Source organism: Ailuropoda melanoleuca, chromosome 8 (assembly GCF_002007445.2).
Source record: "Ailuropoda melanoleuca isolate Jingjing chromosome 8, ASM200744v2, whole genome shotgun sequence".
Taxonomy (NCBI): domain Eukaryota; kingdom Metazoa; phylum Chordata; class Mammalia; order Carnivora; family Ursidae; genus Ailuropoda; species Ailuropoda melanoleuca.
The window spans coordinates 53,883,228-53,903,769 of record NC_048225.1 but is presented as its reverse complement, the minus strand read 5'-3'; the positions used below and the strand labels follow the sequence as shown (position 1 = coordinate 53,903,769).

General features: G+C 43.7%; 1 protein-coding gene across 17 annotated transcripts in view; it reads right to left on the bottom strand.

The window, feature by feature from the left end:
- The window catches only part of XRRA1 (X-ray radiation resistance associated 1), a 57,993-nt gene that overhangs the window by 20,175 nt on the left and 17,276 nt on the right, over positions 1-20,542 (bottom strand). For 11 of the 17 annotated variants that reach the window (XM_011219840.3, XM_034666339.1, XM_034666337.1 and 8 more), the window contains 4 exons: positions 19,554-19,651; positions 14,693-14,826; positions 2,696-2,842; positions 1,810-2,027 (listed from right to left, as the gene is read on the bottom strand). In XM_011219840.3, the coding sequence (XP_011218142.1) occupies positions 1,810-2,027; positions 2,696-2,842; positions 14,693-14,826; positions 19,554-19,651 (597 nt within the window). The remainder of the gene's footprint in view (positions 1-1,809; positions 2,028-2,695; positions 2,843-14,692; positions 14,827-19,553; positions 19,652-20,542) is intronic. The other 6 variants (XM_019795376.2, XM_034666341.1, XM_019795375.2 and 3 more) reach the window with 3 other exon arrangements.

The following is a 20,542-nucleotide window of genomic DNA, read 5'->3' as shown; positions in this document are numbered from 1 at the left end:
CTTCATGGCTTGAAGTAGACAAAAAATTCTTGAAAAGGAAATAAAAAGCACTAACCATAAAAGATTGAACTGAACTTTCATTCATCAAAATCAAGAACTTTTATTCATCAAAATTCATCAAGAACAGGAGAAAACAAGCTACAGACTGCGAAAAGATTTTTGTAACATATAGATCTACAAAGGATTGTACCCAGGACATATAAAGAACTCGAACCAACAAGGAAAGGATATATAACTCAATTTAAATATAGGCAAAAGACTTGAATGGGTACTTCCAAAAGTGGATGTCAAAGTGAGCAATAAACATATGCAAGGTACTTAAGATCATTAGTCACTTAAGAAATGCAAATTAAAACCACCATGAGAAACCGCTACATACCTGCCCAAAACAGGTAGAATTAAAAAGACTCACATTACCAAGTGTTTATGAGGATATGGAGCAACTGGAAATGAAATCTCTTACATTAATATGGGGATGAAAACTGTCCAACTGCATTGGAAAGATACTTGGCAGTTTTTACTAATGTGAAACATACTTTTTTTTTTTTTTTTAAGATTATTTGAGAGAGACAGACAGATGGAGGTAGAGAGAGCACAAGCAGGGAGGAGAGGGAGAAGCAGGATCCCTGCTGGGCAGGGAGCCCAATGTGACTCGATCCTAAGACCCTGGTATCATGACCTGAGCCAAGGCAGACGCTTACCTGGCTGAGCCACCCACGCGCCCCAATGTGAAACACACTTTTATACTCTATGACCCAGCAGTTCCATTCCTGGGTACATATCCAATAGAAGCGAGTGCTTAAGTCCACTAAAAGATGTAAAAGAATATTCATAGTAGCTTTATCCGTAACAGCCTCAAACCAAAAAAAACCAAAATGTCTATCAACGGTAAAAAGGGTAAATAACTTGGAATACATAAGAAAATGAAAAATAGTGAACTACCAATATATGCAACGACATGAATGAGTCGGGCAGACATAATGTTGAGTGAAATGAATCAGACACAAAAGAGCACAAGCTGTATAATTCCATATTCATAACTTTTGAATCAGGCAAAACCTATCGCTGGTGAGAGAAGTCAGAACGGTGATTATTCTTGGAGGAGGCACTGATCAAGAGGATCCCACACGGGAGGCTGGAAATGTTCTATATTGTAATACGGGTGGTGGTTAAAAGGATGTATGTATGCATGTAAAAATTCAAGCTGTATGCAATATTTCTGTATGTTTACTTTATGTTGGTTATTTCTCAATTTAAAACGAATATTAAGAAAACCCACTGTGATATTGGCACAGTAATAGATAACTAGATCAGTAAAGCAGAATATATAATCCAGAAATACACTTCATGTATTAAAGAGATTTTGCTTTATAATAAAGGTGACATTTCTGTATCCTCTTCTGCCTCTAATGCTGCCATTTGGATACAGTTCTTGGCACCATGGCAGTGATCTTGCGACCTACAAGGACAAGCAAGCAGGCCAAGGATGGCAGGAAAGAGGATGGAAAGAACCTGAATCCCTTGAGAATATCAACGCACCCCAGAATTACCCATCTCTGGGAAGCCTTACTTCTGCGTTTCTTGTTATTTGAGATTTTTAAAAATCTACTTTTAATTGGATTTTAAAAGCATCTTAACAGAGAATCAGTTAGGAAGTCACTGAAATAATTCACGGGCAGCCTCCACCTTCCCAGGCCCCGCAGCTTTGGCGCAGCAGCGCCTCGGGGAGCCACAGACTTTCAGAATAACCGGTCAGAAGTTTATTCCCACCATGCGGTTTGAGTCTCTGGAACAAGGGGCATCACTCACCTGTCCGGTCAACATCCTTTTTCATGGGCAGTACAGTATAATCTGGTTGCTCGTCTGAGGCCTCAAACATCCACGACTTGGGCTGTCGCATGGAATGGGGCTCTTTCTGGGGACTCCCCCTGCCTCCAACCCAGTCCCCTGACCCGTCGCGGAGCTGAAACTGCTGTAGGTACGGGATCCGGAAAATCCTGTTTTTGTCCAGGCTTAACTTCTTCAGTCTTCAGTTAAGGAAAGTGAATACAGAATCACAGCAATAATGATATCTCAGGCGCATTTACCAAGCAACTTTAGGGAAAGAACATGGATTCAGGCTTGGACACTTACTCCTCTGGTGTGACCTTGAGCCAGTGACTTAACCTCTCTGGGCCTCAATATCCCTATCTCTAAAATGGGGATAATAATTCATTAACCTTTCAAGGTTCCTGTGAAGATTAATAAGACAATGTAAATGGCCCACCACAAAGTAGTATCCAGTAAATGGTAGTTGAATCCAAAGTCAATTTTCCAGAAATCTAAAGCTTAACCACTTAAATGCCAGCATTTTCATTACTTTAATCAAATAGGTAGAATTCAGCAGTTAACCTTATCCTTCTGATTCCGATTTTTTTTTCCTGTCCCCTCTCTCAGGAGTCAGGAGCCTATCTCTGGTAATATCTCCTTTTACCTCCCTTTCTCTTTGCCGCTTCTAATCCAGTCACTTGATCAGAGATGTCCTGCTGATGCCCCACTTTAATGGCTGAGCTAAAGCTCAGAGGGAGAAGTGAATCACCCACGGCCGCACAGCTGGGATTTAAGCCCAGGCCTTCTGGATTCCCAAGCAGCACTCAGGGTGTGGGCCAGGCTGGGGGTGCTAGGGGGCCCTGCAGAGAGGGGACTGTGGCTTTACCTTCTGAGCCCGGCCAGGCTGGCAAAGCAGTTGGGGCTGGAGAGCTTGTTGTCATCCAGCATCAGTGTCTCCAGCGCTGGGAACCTCAGGGTGTACCTCCTGCTTGTCAGTGATGTTGCGGATGCTTCCCTGTGAGCGCAAGGGATCCTGGGTAGAGAGCAAGGGCAGGGGACGCACTCCACCATCCCCAGGAAGGAGGGATGCGGTAGGAATAGAGATGGAGGACAGGGAATCAATCAAGAGGCATAACCAGCTTGGGAATTTCTCCAGTGCCCCTGAGACGTCCCTGCAGAGAGGGACCAGAAGGTGTAATTCCTTCCCCAACTGACCCCTTCCCCAAATCTGTCTTCTGTATGGAGAAAGGTTGCACACATTCACAGACAGACTCAGTGAGACTGGGTTGGGGTAGGACGGGGAGGGGGGGCACTAGTAATGCTCACGGAAAATACCATAGAGAACGAAGTATGACCAGGTTGAGGGAAAACATTCTGCAGAAAGAAGACTGCACAATTTTGGGTCAGATCAGACTCCTGGGTATGCTGCACCACCCCAAGGATTGGTAACCATGGAAGCATCAGAAGATAGAACCCTTGGCATGGACCACAGCTTTGATTCATGTGGGGTAAGGTAGGCTGGCTGCAGTGAGGCTCTCCTCTAAAGCAACTTAATAAAATGCACACATCAGTAGGGAGTTGAGAAGTCTCTTTTAAAACTCAGACTCTCTGAGGAGTCCCAGAAACACCAGAGAGTAGAATTTAATGGGCTGAGATCCTGAATCACACAGGTGGGGCAGGAAGTGGTGGCATTTTAGGTACTACCATCAATGTGGCCTCATTTAGGTCCCCAGGTGGATGAGACCTAGGTAATTCTTTTTAATTTTTTTTCAACTTTTTTTTTTAAAAGATTTTGTTTTTTTTATGTAATCTCTACACCCAATACGGGGCTCAAACCTACAACCCCAAGATCAAGAGTCACATGCTCTACCAACTGAGGCAGTCAGGGGCCCCTAGGAAATTCTTTTTAAGCGCGCAAAGGCAGATGACTCAAATCATGTTTCCATTCCTCCCTCCAACTCTCTCCCCTCCACACACCCAAGTAAACACTCAAAACACTCAACCAAGAAGGAAAGAAGCCCTTTAGTTCGTGGTATTTGAAGGTCACAGATGACTCTTTTCCTCTCCTGAAAGGACCGACTTTCATGCAGTAAATTTTTAATTTCTACCTGAAAGCAGTTACAGGAGGGTGCATAGCAGCTCTGTTGATTTATAATTAATTGGCCAATCTCTTTTTTACTTCAGTCAGATGTGGAAGAGCTAAAAAATACGCCTTCAAAAAATTCCTCTTACACCCCGTAATGGAGAAGCTGGCTCTGTCCTGTCTCTCGTGACAAGTTGCAGTGTTTTGCCTTTTAAAATTATCACCCTAATTCTAACATATAAAAAAGAATCATTTTGTCTCTAAAACAGATGTCTTAAAATAGGGAGGTAGTCAATAGGAGGGTAAGGAGGACAAGATGCAAGACTTCTGAGGAAAGCATTAGGCTCTCCCACTGGGTCCTTCCCGTGGCAGTTTTGGGAGAAGAGCTCTTTGAAGCGGCAGGAGACTATTGTCTATTGTACGGAGAGGCTGAGGTTTCCAGCTGTTCAGAGTGATGCTATTTCTATTATACCTTCTCTTGGCAAAAGGAATTAATACCATTTAAAATACGATAGATTTGACTAATTTTTTTTAGAAGCTAAGAGTATGCCCCAGTGACTGGATTCAGGAATGGGAATTGGGAAGTGGTATTAGAAACAGCTTGGGAATGGGGGTCAGCAGCCCTGGCCTCTGGTTCTGGTGCTTCTGCTGCTTGGCTTGCTGGGTGATTTCTAGCTGGTGTTGAGCATGTCTGGTCCCGGTCAGTTCCTCTATCTACATGATGAAAGAGGATTTCTTTTATTTTACATTGTAAGACTTTGCATGAGGCTAAAAATATTGCTGAACAGACTGGATAAAGAGCTGCAGTAAAACAGATGAGATTTAGCAAGCTCTAATGTCCATGAAAATGTTAGGTCAGCTTCTGTGATAAGATACAGAAAACGCACCACGCAGACACAGGATGTGGGAGATGTAGCTTCCCCACTCGCTTGAGTAAAAGAAGACTTATGATATGGCGGCTAAAAAAGCTGGCGTTCCTTTAGTGGCATTTTAAGGAAAACAGTGGTTAGAAAATAGAAGGTAACCATCCCCCTCTGCTCCGGGCCAGTCAAGCCTGAGAGGGGTCCAAGGGGAACGGGGAATAGGCCTCATGGGAGACCCGATGTCTCAGATGCCGATCCAAACAAGTAATAGGGCAGGCCGATGATGGAGTAGGTCGGATATGATCCCCCTAACTCACCCAGACAGAGACAGTCATGTGATCTATCCAGAAATGGAGACACAAATAGTTCAGAATAGATGAGGTATGTGGTGAAATGGAAAAAAGTGAAGAGAAAGGAGGATGCAGAAGCAGGCAGAGTCAGGTCATGAAAAGCCTTGTGATCAATGTTAATGGTGTTTATCTTTAGAACAAGCTGCTGAAGGGCTTTGAGCAGGGTGGTGATGGAATCAGAGGTGCCTTTTAGAAACAGCTCTCTGGCTGACGGTAAAGAGGGTGGGTTGGGAGGCAATAAAGAGAAAGAAAAATGTGACAGGTCCATAGCTGTATCCCAAGTAGCAGGGGCTGTGTTGATGGGCTACGGCCAGACTAAACAGGAGGGAACAGAAAGGGCCAAGGTTGAGAAACATTCAGGAAGCACAATTCATAGCCTCTGGTTACTGAATGGCTGTGCGGGGTGAGGGAGGGAAGAATGCAGGCTGATGCCCCTGCCCACGTTTCTCACTGGGACAACTGCACAGCTGATGGACAGCAGCTCCGGTCACTGAGGCCAGGGACACAGGAGGAGGAGATCTTAGCACGGGCATATATGTGATGACTTTGGTATGATGAAGCAAAATATATGGGCTCGTAGCTCAGAAGATGGATGTGAAGCAGAGATATAAAGAAGACTTGGGAAGGGATGAAACCATAAAAAAAGATGATAAAAATTAAGAAAAACAGTGGGTTGAGAGTGGACAACTGAGGACCATCAACATTGAAGGGGTTAGCAGAAGAAGAGGAATCCACAGAACATTTTGAATGTGGACAGGCAAGTGGGACGAAAATAACAGAAATACTTGTTTGGAGCCGCATAGCTTTCAAAGCACAATGATTTCAACCGATGCTCTGATGTAAGTAGGAGTACATTTATTCTCCCCATCTTATATATAAGGAAATAGAAATACCTAGGGGTGGAGACTTGCCTTACTTTATGCAACAAGGCTTCCCACTGAAAACAATTAAAATGATGAATAAAACCTAAAAAGAAAAAAGATCCATCATTTAAAAACATATAAGATGATGTGAAGACAGTAATGCTGTAGTATGCCACAATCTAAAAATCCAGAGACAGAAACCAAGCACAAGAAGGCACATTTGCCTTTTAGACTCTTGCTGATCTTGTTGAAACAGCATGTAATTGGAGACCCCCCCCACACACAGGATCCTACACTCAGGAGAGCGAGAACTAGCACTAACCCCGCGCTCCTCATCCCACAGCTAGGGAAAGACTGCCACAGAATGAAAAGAAGGGAAGAGGAGGGCAGACTGGTCCTCTTGCAAAACTGTAGGCCAAATTTGTATCATCGGAGTGGCTCAGAGAATATCCAGCTAGTTTAGTTTAGTTTATTTTAAAATGGTTCCATACTGAGTACCCCTAGGCACCTGGCCAAAATAAATGGAAAGGTTTATGGTATTTCAGACTAAATAATGTGGGCCAACTCTCCCTTGAGTATAAACTAGAAAATCCAGACAAAATATATATATTAAAAACAATTTTCTTTAAGGCATCTGGGAACTAACAAGCTGTGAGAAATTAGGGGGCTAAGATTTGGAAAAAGAAGGAAATCAAAGGCGATCTTGCAACATTTGGGGTCTCTTTTCCCCTACGGCTACCTGATGACTCCAGAAATGGCAGAGAGGCTGAGATGCTGAGCAGAGATTCTGACAACCTTGCTAGTCTAGGGGCAAGAGTCCAGGGTGCACCAGAGATGGGGATTCCTGATAAACTGCCCTGCTGTAAGGACTAAATCCTAGGGGGAGGTGTGAACTAGCAGAGACTGAAACCTATCTCCAAATAATTATGCATAAACTATACAATCAAAAAAATATCTAGAGCTGGGGAGCATAAAAATGATTTGGGTTGCCCAAAGGGAGAGTCACAGCCTCTTACCCAGTTTCCTATTTACATTTAAATTAAAAACAATTAAATAAAAACAAAATTTCAGTTCTTCAGTCACACTGCTCATATTTCAGGTGGCTACCATATTGGACAATGCAGATATAGAACACTGCCAACACTGCAGAAAATTCTATCAGACAGTCCTAAACGAGGCCTTTCAAGGATTACTAGACAATATCTGCCATTGGTGCTGTCTGTGGATATGAAAGGTATGGTGGTCTATCACTCCAAATAGGGGATTATGGAAGAATGGAAATTTAGCCTGTGAATGAACTCAGTGAAGTCATCAGCCTACTTTGTGGTTATCTCCCCAGTTCCTGAATATATAATTAGAATGGACATACCTAGCAACTGACAGAATAACCACATTTGTTTACTGACCAACAAAGTAAAGACTATTATAGAAGGAAGGGACAAATTGAAGCCCTAGGAAATCTGCTTCTAGAACCGCAAGCCTAAATTTATTCTGTATCCCTGAGGTAATTACAGAGATGACTGCCGTCACTAAAGACAATAAAGATAAAAGGATATCAAGTCTTACGATATTCCTGCTTAACTTGTTTATTTGGCTTGTGTAGAAGACAGATCATGAAGAACGACTACACGTTACTGCAGATTTAATCATTAAGTGGTGACTCCAGTTTCGCTGCTGCCCCACATGTGGACTCTCCTTATTCCAGTACATCAACACAGCCCTTGGCACTCGGGATACAGCAAAGGACCCATCAAATGTTTCTTTCTCTTTACCGATGAACAAGAACTGCCAGGAGCAGTCTGCTTTTGCCTGATGGGGACAACAGTACATCTTTGCCCTCTTTTCTCAGGGCCGCATCACCTCTTTCAGCCTGTCATAATCTATTACACATCTGTTGCCAGTCTGTTTCGGTATGGCACAGAACCTCATGTTGATTGGACCTGATGAGCAGGAAGTTGCAAATACTCAGATGATTTAGTAAGATGCATGTGTGTCCGAGGATGGAGGGAGACCCCACAAAAATTCAAGGAACTACCTACCACCTTGATTAATTTTCTTGATGGCCAGGTATCTGGGAGCATGCTGGGATATACCTCCAATGTGAAAGACATAATCCTTCCCCTTGCACCACCTCTTACTTAAGAAAAAGGCACAGGGGCGCCTGGGTGGCACAGCGGTTAAGCGTCTGCCTTCGGCTCAGGGTGTGATCCCGGCGTTATGGGATCGAGTCCCACGTCAGGCTCTTCTGCTAGGAGCCTGCTTCTTCCTCTCCCACTCCCCCTGCTTGTGTTCCCTCTCTCGCTGGCTGCCTCTATCTCTGTTGAATAAATAAATAAAATCTTTAAAAAAAAAAAGAAAGAAAAAGGCACAAAGCTTTGTTGGCCGTTTTGGACTTGGGAAGCAATGTATCAAATATTTGTGCTGTTCTGATCCATTTACTGAGTATCCCATGAGGATGCCAGTTTTGTGTGGGGTCTAACTGCAGTGCAAGCTGCTCTCTGGGCATTATGTCATTGGCCAAAGGTGTTGGGCAATATGACTCAGCAAGTCCAACCGTGCTCTAAATGTCTAAGGCAAATAGGTGTGCTGTATAGTACAGGGTTACCACACATCCTGGTTTTCAAGGACACGCTGGGTTTTCGCCAAAATAATTAATAGTGTTCCTTTCCCCTCTCAAGTTTGTCCTAGTTAGATGGATAGATTATGTGGTCTCTCTATGAACAGAGCCTTTTATAGGGCCCAACTGCAGAATTATTTTTTAAGTTTTTTTTTTTTAAGTAATGTCTACACCCCGCATGGGGCACAAACTCATGACCCCAAGATCTAGAGTCAAACACTCTTCCAAATGAGCCAGCCAGACACCCCTGCAGAATAATTTTTGAGTAAAGTTATGCCCTATTCTTTTTTTATTTGAGAGCCAGCACAAGCAGGGGGAGGAGCAGAGGGAGAGGGAGGGGACAAACAGACTCCCTGCCCAGCGGGGAGCCCGATGCAGGGCTTCATCCCAGCACCCCGAGATCATGACCTGAGCTGAAGTCAGACGCTTAACCAACTGAGCCACCCAGGCACCCCAAAGTTATGCCCTATTCTGTGGATAACTATTTTCCTTTTGAAAAATAGTTTCTGGCTTACTACCCCATGTTGATGAAGACTGAACAGCTGATCACAGGAACACGAAGTGACCATGTGACCTGCCCGGCTCATCGTGAACTGAATGTGCAGCAGAATTCCCTCATCAAGTGAAAGCAACATGTGAGATCCAGCTCAAGCAAGTCGTGTGAAGGACGCGGAAAAATCGTGTGAAGGAATATGGCTCAGATTCCTATGACGCCTATCCCCGCTGTACTGTTAGCTCTCCATAAATGCGCAACTAAGGTTCTATGAGCAGCTGAGGTAGGAGAAAACCCCTTAGCTGGGTTTACAAATGACTGTGCATGATATGCTGATGCTAAAGCTAGGCTGTTACAGTATTACAACTTTATATGGGGGTGACTCTGAAAGACAAAGGAAGAGAAGTCCTCCCAATAGGTAAAACTTAGAGCAATATATCTGACTGTTTAGCTTGTGCTGATTCATGGGCAGTGGCTGATGGTTTAGCTAAACAGTCCAAGTTTGGAAAAAAAAAATAACGTAAAACTGCTGACAGGGAGGTGTAAGGGGAAATTATGTGAAAGGACCTGTCAGAATGGATGAGGATTATTTGCCTTCCATGTGAATGCTTCCCAAAGGCTACCCACTTTAGAGGAGACTCTCAATGACCAGGTGGACAAGATGACCCATTCCATGGAGTCAGTTGGCCTCTTTCCTCGGATACCCTAGTGCTTACAAAATGGCCTTAGCAGAGGCATGGAGGTTACACACATCCCCTCACCAGAGCAGATCTGGCTACCGCCCCTGCTGAGTACCCACACTGCCATAGCAGAAGCCAATGCTGAGCCCCTAACATGGCATCATTTCTGAAAGAATTAGCCAGCCGTCTAGTGGGAGGATGACTACAGTGAGCACCTTCCTTCATAAGACGAGCAGTGATTTATTTTGCTTAACAGAATAAGCACGTATTTTGGATATAGATTTACATTCCCTGATATTCTACCAGCATCACCATCTGGGGACTTATAGAATGTCTTCTTCTTTACCCTGGTACCTCACATAACACTGCTTCTACCCATGGAACACATCTGATAGCAAATAAGTGTAATAATGAGCCCATAAACATGGAATTCACTCTTTTACCATGTACCCCATCATGTCGAAGTAGCTGATAACAGAAAGGTAAAGTGGTTTTTTAACAACTTATTTATTGCACCAGCTAAGAGACTACCCCCTGTGCAGTTGGGGCTCCGACTACTTATAGGATAAGGTTTCACAAAAACCAGCAACCAATACTGATGCTATTTGTCTCATAATCAGAATGTAAGATCTAGGACTTAATGGAAAGAAATGAGAACAGATCTTCTTACAATCATCCAGTTGCAGAATTTTTTGCTTCCTTTCCTGCAAGTAGAGATCTTAGTTGCCTAGGGAGGAATACTTTTCCAGGGGACACAAAGAATACTTTCTCTTAACTAGAAGTTGAGATTGCTACTGGCCACTTGGGTTCCTCAAGCCACTAAACCAATAGACAGAAAAAGAGGAGCTTACTATATTGGCTGGGTGATTGATACTGATTATCAAAAGTAGGTATGATTGCTGTTATACCTTGAGGACAAAAAGAAATATGACTGGAATGCAGGGAATTATAAGGTGTACCTCTTGGAAGTGTCATGTCCATTAGTCAAAGTTAATGGAATTTTTGCAAGATGAAAAGAGTTCTGAAGACGGATGGTGGTGATGGTAGGACAATAATGTGAAGGTACTTATGTGAATGTCACTGTACATTTAAAAATGGTTAATATAGGGGACGCCTGGCTGGTTCAGTCAGTAGAACACCTGACTCTTGATGTCAGGTCGTGAGTTTGAGCCCCATGTTGGGTACAGAGATTATTTAAAAAAATTTTTTTAACAGCTCAGATGGTAAATTTTATGTTATGTATATATTACCATGATTTTAAAAAGCATTAATAGAAGACTACCACAACCCAATAAAAAAGCATTCATAACTCTGATCCTTCAGGAATGATCATTTAGGATAGCATGCCAGTTAAAGAGCCCAAACAGCCAAGGTGCTAGATAAGGGAGAAGGAAACATTAAGTAGGTGATGGAAGAAGGATTCATAAATATGTACGATGGCCTCCTGACCAGTTAAGAAGAGATTATCATAGCAAATATGTATATTTTCTTCCCTGCTTGTTATGTGTGTGTAAATTGCTAGTGGTGAATGACTTTGCAACTTAGTTTTTAGGTTACAAAATATCCACATGGCACTGTGATTGCTTTAGAAGAGAAAATAATATCATCCAGAAATGGATACAATGATTGATGGAATGGTGTCTCATCCCTTTATAGAAGACGGTGAAAGTCTTCGTGGAAGAGGAAAAGTTCCTTCATGTAAAATGAAAGCATATCGTGGTTGCTAGCAGTGTAAGGAAATTAAACATGGAGAGAAGGAGGAGAGGAGATGCTGGGTTTCCAAGGGTTGGGTGGCACCAGTCACCTGCCTGTTTGCTCTTGAACTTTATTCCTTTACTCCCTGCTCTGCTATGCATTATAAGGGGCTGGGGCCACTGCTGAACTACACTTCCCAGACCACCTTTCCAACTGGCTTCCAGTGAGATCCTGCCAAGGGAGGGATTGGTGAGACCGGCATGCCAGCACAGGGGGAGAAGCAGTTCTGTCATTTGGTTTCTGGAGTGTGCTGGCGGCAGCAGCACTGCAGCACCGGCATCCGTGCTGGTGGAGGTTCCAGCCCTGACTGAGCGGCACACCTGCGGCCGATCTAGAACCACAGCAGCAAGCTCTGTAAAAGCCCAGCAGCAGGGACAGGCTCGTGCGCCCCAGTCCAGGAGTGTGGGGGCACCTGATCTCTGGGTATCCACCTCTTCCTTCTTGCTCTCCCAGCCCTGCCACCGCCTATGTAACCAATTCCCTCTATTTATTGTTGCTAATAAATAGAATAAAGGTACTGTGATTATGATTTTTTTTTCAAGAGTCCTTATCTTTTAGAGGTATACACTGGATTATTTACAGGTGAAATTATACAAATCTGCTGTATTCATTTATAGGTGGATATGTCTGAGATTTTTCCTAAGAATAATTGAAGGGGGGGCACCTGGGTGGCTCAGTAGGCTAAGGGTCTGCCTTCAACTCAGGTCATGATCCCAGGGTCCTGGGATTGAGGCCCATGTCAGGCTCCCTGCTCAGTGGGGACAGCTTGCTTCTCCCTCTCCCTCTGGCACTCCCCCAGCTTGTGCTCTCTTGCTCGATCTGTCAAATAAATAAATAAAACCTTAAAAAAAAAAGGAATAAGATTGGGTGTGGTGGGGTACAGATGAAGGATTGGCTGTGACCTCCGAACTGTCAGTCAATAATTGTTAGGTGACAGGTACATGGAAGTTCATTTTGCCATTGACTCTACTTCTATGTGTGTTTGAAATTTCCCATAATAAAATGCCAACTATTATCTCTCCCCATGAAAAATAATTAACGCCCCTCAATTTGCAGTACCTCGAATGGTTTTTTATTCCTGACTAGACCCTGACCAACGTGTGTCTGGTCATAGAGAAAGCCTGCCGAAGATGAAGCCAACACCGAGGGAAAAAAGGTGTGTGCGTGTGCCTGAGAAAGTGACTGAGAGAAAGACGAGACAGAGGTTACACACATGCTTCAGAAATACAGAGATGTACGCAGAGCCCTGACAACATCCTGTGCGCCTGTGTCCAGCCATCAGCGAACCCAGCATCCAATTAGGACTTCTGGACCTCACAGTATATGAGCCAATACATTCCCTTTCTGTTTTGTTTTTTTAAGATTTATTTCTTTATTTGCGAGAGAGAAAGAGAACGCACGTGGGTGGAGGGAGAGGAAGCAAATTCTTTTTTTTTTTAAGATTTTATTTATTTATTTGACAGAGATAGAGACAGCCAGCGAGAGAGGGAACACAGCAGGGGGAGTGGGAGAGGAAGAAGCAGGCTCCCAGCGGAGGAGCCTGATGTGGGGCTCGATCCCAGAACACTGGGATCACGCCCTGAGCCGAAGGCAGACGCTTAACCACTGCGCCACCTACACGTCCCAGGAAGCAAATTCTTAAGCAGACTCTCCACTGAGTGCAGACCCCAATGTGGGCTTGATCTCATGACCCCAAGACCATGACCTGAGCCAAAACCAGGAGATGATGCTCAACTGACTGAGCCACTCAGGTGGCCATAAATTCCCTTTTTGAATAAGCTAGCTTAAGCTGACTTCTGTCACTTGCAAACAAAAGGAGCCTAATGAAATCCCTAATGTAATGATCATTACTACTATCCAAACCCCTTGGGTAACTAACCAACCACTATCATCACTATAAACTCCATCACATCTGCCATCATCACAACAAACGTTATCACCATGACTTTCGCCTTCACCATCTCTAAACTGGCTAACTTCCACTGAATACGTACTTGTGCAAAAGCACTGCATCCTCATCCAGGGGCTTCAGAGCAATGATGACGAAGACAGAGCCTCTGTCTTTATAGTGCTTGCAATCCTTTTGGGAGACTCTCATCCATTTATCTATCTATTTTCATATATTTACATATTTATGAGACAAAGTCACAATAGAACATATAAACTTCTAAAGTAAGAGGGAAAACATTAAATGCAACAGATGCTTAGAGAAGGAAGGAAGGAAGAAGTATGGTCTAAAGCAGTCGGGGGGGGGGCGCCTGGGTGGCACAGCGGTTAAGCGTCTGCCTTCGGCTCAGGGCGTGATTCCGGCGTTATGGGATCGAGCCCCACATCAGGCTCCTCTGCTATGAGCCTGCTTCTTCCTCTCCCACTCCCCCTGCTTGTGTTCCCTCTCTCACTGACTGTCTCTATCTCTGTCAAATAAATAAAATCTTTAAAAAAAAAAATAAATAAATAAAGCAGTCAGGGAAGGCTTCTGATAGGGAAAGGAGGAGGGTCTGAGCAGACCCTTGAAAACATGCAGAATCCACATAAGAAGAAAACATAATGGTCATAAGCATGGTCTTTGGAGTCAGACGGACTTCGTTAAATTCTGGCTCAGTCACTTATCGGCAGTTATTTAACATAACTGTGCCACAATTTCCTCATCTATAAAACATGGATAATAATAGAACACCTACTTCATAGGGCTGCTTTTAGAATTAAATGAGTTAATATGTACTTAGTGCTGAGAACAGTGTCTGGCACATAGTAAGCACGATGTATACGGCATTAGCATTATTACACATTCTGGTCCGAAGGCATAGCCTGAACCAAGGTGCAGAATGGGAACATACAAAGCTTAGTAGGTTTGTGAAGGGGAATAGCGTGGCAAGAGCAACAGCCATAATTTACCAATGACCAATCAGAGACAGGGAAAGTGAATTGCTAGATACCTGAGTGTCTCCTAACAGCACAGCAGGGTGTGATGACACCCATCTGAGGCCTAATCATTCTTCAGGACCCTGCTCCCATGACTGCCTTTCTTGGGAGCTTTAGTAGGCAGCATTTCCCCTGGTTTGAGCACTCATAGCTGTCTTCATAGCACTTCGGAGCTGCTCTGGGCTATTTCCTTGCACACTTGCACCCAAAAGTTCATGAGGGAACACACAGGACAGACCCTAGGATGTAGTACTTACTGTTCTGTGACAGCCAAATTGGGTGGCAGGGAGGTGAGCCCGTTGCCTGTAAGGAGCAGGACACGGAGGTGTGGCAGAATCCCCAGATCACAAATGGCCTCTGTAGTCAGGCTGTTGAAGGAAAGGTCCAGAAACTATGGTACAAAGATAAAAGATGGGAGAACAGAGGTACTAGGCATGACAATGACGCTCATACATGAGGTGGGAGCTAACTCCTTTTTTTTTTTAACCTTCTAGGCAACCCCATCACTCATAAGCCTAAAACCTTCTTGACTCTCTGGATTAACATTCAAGGCCTACTATAGTCAGTGCCTGGCCTATTTGCTAGCCTTAGCTCCCCCTGTAAATCTTGATTTATCCTGTGGTGCTGACCAGATTCCTTCCCCATTCCCTGCACCACCCTACCTAGAGATCTTTCCTTGAGCTTTTCACTCAACCAGGAGAGCTTTTCACTCTCCATGTATCTGAATCTAAGGCCCAGAAGGCCAACTCAAAAGCTGCCTCCTTATAAATCCTTTCCTAATTTCCCAGCCAGATGGAATCTCTCTCTCCCCTGAATTTGAGTACTTTACCTAGGATACTTCTCATGGTCAACCAGGTGCCTGATACGTGGGTACACATCTGAGGAATAAGGATGTTGGTGCATGGATGTGCCTAGCATAGTCCTGGCACGCAATGGTAGGCTAGACCATAAACTCCCTGGTCACAGGCCATACTACTGTATCACTGTATCATTGTAACCTAGTGTAGGACTTGGTACATAGTAGGTGCATATAAAAAATCAGCTGAAATGAACTGGCTTATGAGGGCAATGACCCAAACTGTCACTATTGACCACTTCTAACTGGCCACCTAGATTCACGAGATAGTTGACTGGGTCAGGGGCCAGTCAGGAAACTGAGTTTCTATCTACAAAGACAAAGACAATTGGGATAAATGATATCAACCCAATCTTTATTCCTTCTCTTTTGGGCCGCTCTAGACACTCACTTTAGCTCTCATGTATAAGTCTGCTTCCTTTCCTCCCCCTCTATCCACACACACTCATCGAAACCTATTGAATCGGGACATTTCAGGATGTTACCCAGCCGGATGACCAAATCAGTGTTACACGTCAGTCAGACACATAAACAAATGGCTGTAGGTCACTGCCAGAGAAGTCTGGATTTGGTCTGACTCCACTCTAGTAATCAATTGATGGGTTCTGTAGACCTGAGTTTAAATACTGGTCAAGTGTGTGATTTGGGCAAATTACCTAACCTGAGCTTCTGTAAAATAGAAATAATGAATTCTTATGAGATATTATGTAAATAAAACCTTTAGCATGAGTCTGCCACATAGTAAGTGCTTAGGTAATGCTGGCTGTCATCATTACAACCATCTCTTCGTTCAAGGACCATATGCTGAAGGCTCACTCTGTACCAGTCTGTCCTCCGCTAGCTCACAGCCTAGCTGGTCAGCTAGACACATATACGTGTCTACTAAGTAGCAATGCTGCTGGCATAGAGGTCTGAACACAGACCACTGGCGGCACAAAGACAGGAATAGTCCGCTCTGCCAAAGGATCCAGCAGGCCTCCCACAGCAGGTGACACTTGAGCTGTCCTCAGAGACTAGTTGGTATTCACCAAATTGTTAAAGGCAAAAAGACAGGCAGTGCAGCTGGGAGACAGGAGGTAGCCTACCTTGTCCTAAGAACTGCAAATAGTTTGGGTATGACTAGAGTCCATGGTATAACAAAGGGTTTGATAAGACTGGGGAGGCTGTGAAAGGTGCCAAGCACCAAAGGAGTGCTGATTTCATGCTGCCATCAGCAAATTCCAAGTTTTGAGAGTTCACGCAAAGGGGTGATTCCACTTGGCAGGGGCCAAGAGAGAAACCCTTAAGGAGGAAGACCTAGAAAGCTGGCTCAATAATTATAGGTAAAGGTGGGGAAAATCCTCTCCCTCGTACCCATATGTGGGCAGTCAATAAGACCTACGATCCTGTCTCCTTAATATCTCTCATACTGTTCCCTTCAACTCATGCTTCAAGCAGCAGCTATACCTATCATCCACTGGATACTTCAAACTCCTTAGTGAGGCTCCCAAGGCTTCCCACAGTCTCTCTTCTCCTACCTCTCCAGGCTCCTCTATCACTACTCTAGTGTGTTTCACTTTCCATTCCAACCACACTGCGCTGTTTCATCAGTGTCCTAGCTCGGGAGTTGGTAAACTAACACCTCTCCTCCATTTCCATCCTGCTCCTGTTTTGTGTGGCCTGTGGGCTAAGAATAATTTTTATGCTTTTAAATGGTTGAAAAAAGATCAAGTGACGATTACTATGTGAAAATTATGTGAAATTCTAATTTCAGCATCATCGAGTTTTATTGCAACACAGCCATGCTCGCTTGTTTACATAGTATCTGTGGCTGTTTTCCTTCGGTAACAGCAGAGTTGACTAGTTATGACAGTTGTGACTGGTTATGACCATACAGACCACTAAGCTTCAAACATTCACTTTACAGAAGAAGTTTGCTGACCCTTGTCCTAGCTGGTTTGGCTACTTAATGTTGAGGCCAAATTTGCTCTCCACAGAATTAAGGGCAGCTCAAAGAAATGAATAGTCTTAGAATCACAGGTCGCAGAACTTCACAGCTGATGGAGAATCTGCAGAGAGGGATGCTTAAGTCCCAGAGAAAGGAAGTGATGTGGCCAAGGAGCTATGTCAAAATAGTGGCAGCACCAAGACAAGAAACAAGGTCTCCTGACTCTCAGGCAGGGTTCCAGTTGAGCCTTTTTCAGACCGGTATACAGAAAATCAAATCATGGCAAAGTTAAGTTTTTCTAAATTTACTGCTGAAGAATTCTATTGCTCGGGTGGCAGCCTTTCTGGCAAACAAGAACAAAAGATTCCTAACCTGCATCTGCTGAGTCATATCAAGTTTTATTACACATCGAAGTATTCATTACTGTGAACTGCAAATTCAGGACTTTTGACAGTTTTATGCTTTTTCTTAGAGAGACCTTGTAAATCACAGAGATAGAAACAAATGATTAGCCAAGAGATTCCTCTTCTCATTTATATTCGACATCGTGACTTTGGTCTGCTCTCTTATGTAAATAAATTCCTTTGGGTAAGGCTGGGTCTGCTGGATAAACAATCTTTATCAGAAGCTATCAAACTAAGACATAGGGCATCTAAGTCAATCATGATCCATCAGTAGATCCAAGCTAGTCAGCTGTGGGCCCAGAGCCTATAGTCATGTCCCCTCCCCAGGGCCCATGGACACTTGAAATAGGGATTTGAAATAGCAGGGGTGAGGAAGACAAGACGCCTGGCACAACGCATGACAATGCATGACACACACAAATAACTACTTTTTTTAAAAAAGTAACATAATAAAAAGAATGGAAGTTCATAAGAAGCTCCCAGGCCTGTAGGTAAAGGAAATGGCTCCCCGTAGCTCTAGCATCTGGAATCCGTTTCCCACTGTTTATACTAAAATCGAGCATAAAATGTTTTTTAACATAGCAAAAAATTATACCAGTTGTTGTCAATTTACACTTTCTCTGTTTTATTGGACTTTCAAGAGCTCTGCTGCCTTGACAAATCTGAGGATACCTCCTGTTCCAAATCATAGTAAATCACCCCATCCTCAATCTGAACTTGAAACCGTGGAGAGAAGTTACCATTACATATAGTAAGGCATGTTTTAAGAACAAAAGGACATATCATCGATTTTAGAAGATTGCCATCCCAAGCAGTTAAAGCTTTTTAAAATTTTGGCATACAAAGGCCATCAAGTCTGAAATATTCACTCTTGTGGAAGAACTCCCTCTCTCTCTCTCTCTGGCAAGACTAAGTTAAGTGAGGCTTTGGTGAAGAGTGGCTGACCCTTGATGTTGGTAGATTAAATAATTTAAGTTATCAACTCTTTGGGGTCAATCCCAAGGCTTATGACGCACAGACATTCTGCTGAGATCTGGATCTAAAACACTTGTACTCTAAGGCCAACACAGGGGAAGAGCCCCTTATTCAGTCAATGAGCCTGGCCAGATGCCCAGCCCCACACCTTGCTCCAACTCTAATCTCCATGCATGCAGTGACTTTCAGAGAATGACAAAAGCTTTGTTGCTTTGTGAAAAATGGCCCTAAAATTTTCGTGGAAGTTGAGGAGGTGATGAACTTGAAGTGTGAGAAGATGCAGAGAAAATGCATCACCACAGGAAATTTAATTTAGGAGAAAGCTAAAAATGCAAATGAATCTTTCTGTATTTTTGAATCTGGGGTTTGGAGAACAGCTATGGATGTACAAATGTCAAGAGTGTGCTATAGAACTCACAGGATTCCTGTTTTATCTCACAGTCACCTCTGGGCCTAGAGACTAGGCTTTAGCCTCCCTTACCTGAGCCCACTGGAGCCAATCTGGCTCATTTGGACCAGGATGGGTCTCCGGCATCAGTCCATAATGCCTCTAGTTCAGCTGGTCCAATCGACTGTGCCTAGCACTTAACCTCCAAGGCTCCTCAACCCCCAATGGATCCAGATTTCCCCTCAATTTCTGCTTCCTATAGTACTTTGTTTAAACTCAATTTTCTGCACAGACTCCTTTGGCGTGATGTTTGGCATTTATTTTCTAGAACCACGCACAATGGCCATAGGTATGATATAGTCTCACCTATTTGCCACTGCTGCCACTACCACTACCCTCATTATCACCACCAACCCCACCACCCTCTGCAGAGGACTGCTGCGAAGCAAGAGTCTGGCTGAAAAGGCTCAGAGAACTCCTTCCCAACAGTTATAACCAGTAGAGACCTACATACCCATTCTTTGTAGGGAAACAGGTGGGCACCAAAAACTCCCTACCTCCAACTTACTTGCAAGGACTTAAAATCTCCATATTTCACATAAACTGTTTTGATTCCATTAAATGCAAGTTCCAGTTCCTTTAAGGTTGGAAATGTATGAAATGCCTCTATAGGGAGAGGAGAAAGAGAGAATCAGTTACTAGTGAAGGACGTAAGAGAAAGATGTTAACAATGGTCATTTACTGGGTTCCCACTGGATTAGGCCAAGCTTATGGTCAGGTGCTTTGTACATAGGGCCTCTAAATCTCTAACAGCCCTGAACAATAAGGATTACTACTCTCATTCTACTGCTGAGGAAATTGAAGTTCGGCTAGGCTAAATGATTTGCTAGAAATGGAATTGCTGGGAAGTGAAAGGGCCAAGAATTGAATCTATGTCTAACTCCAAACCCCATTTAAAAATTAGCTTTTTATTTCTTATTACAAAGGTAAAACATGTCTACCAAAAAAAGTTAAAAAATATAGAAAAGAAAAGTTCCCTTTAATCTCAACATCCAGAGATAACCATGTATGACAAATATTCCAGAATTTTTCTCATGTGTACAGTGAAACACACACACACATCTTTTTACACAAATGGAATCATACCATACACATCGTACTGTGATTTGCCTTTTTCCCTTAACAATATGACTTAATGACTGTTCCATATCGGGGTCCCTGGGTGGTGCAATTGGTTAAGTGCCCAACTCTTGGTTTTGGCTCAGGTTGTGATCTTAGGGTTGAGACTGAGCCCTGCTTTCAGCCCTGTGTCAAGCCCTGCATCGGACTGCACACCTGTGCAGAATCTGCTTTAGTTTCTCTCTTCCTCTCCCTCTGTCCCTCCCCTCCACCCCACTCTCTCTCTCTCTCAAATAAATAAATCTTAAAAAAAAAGCTTGTTCTGGGGCGCCTGGGTGGCTCAGTCATTAAGCCTCTGCCTTCAGCTCAGGGCGTGATCCCAGGGTCCTGGGATCAAGCCCCACAACGGGCTTCTCTGCTGGGAGCCTGCTTCTTCCT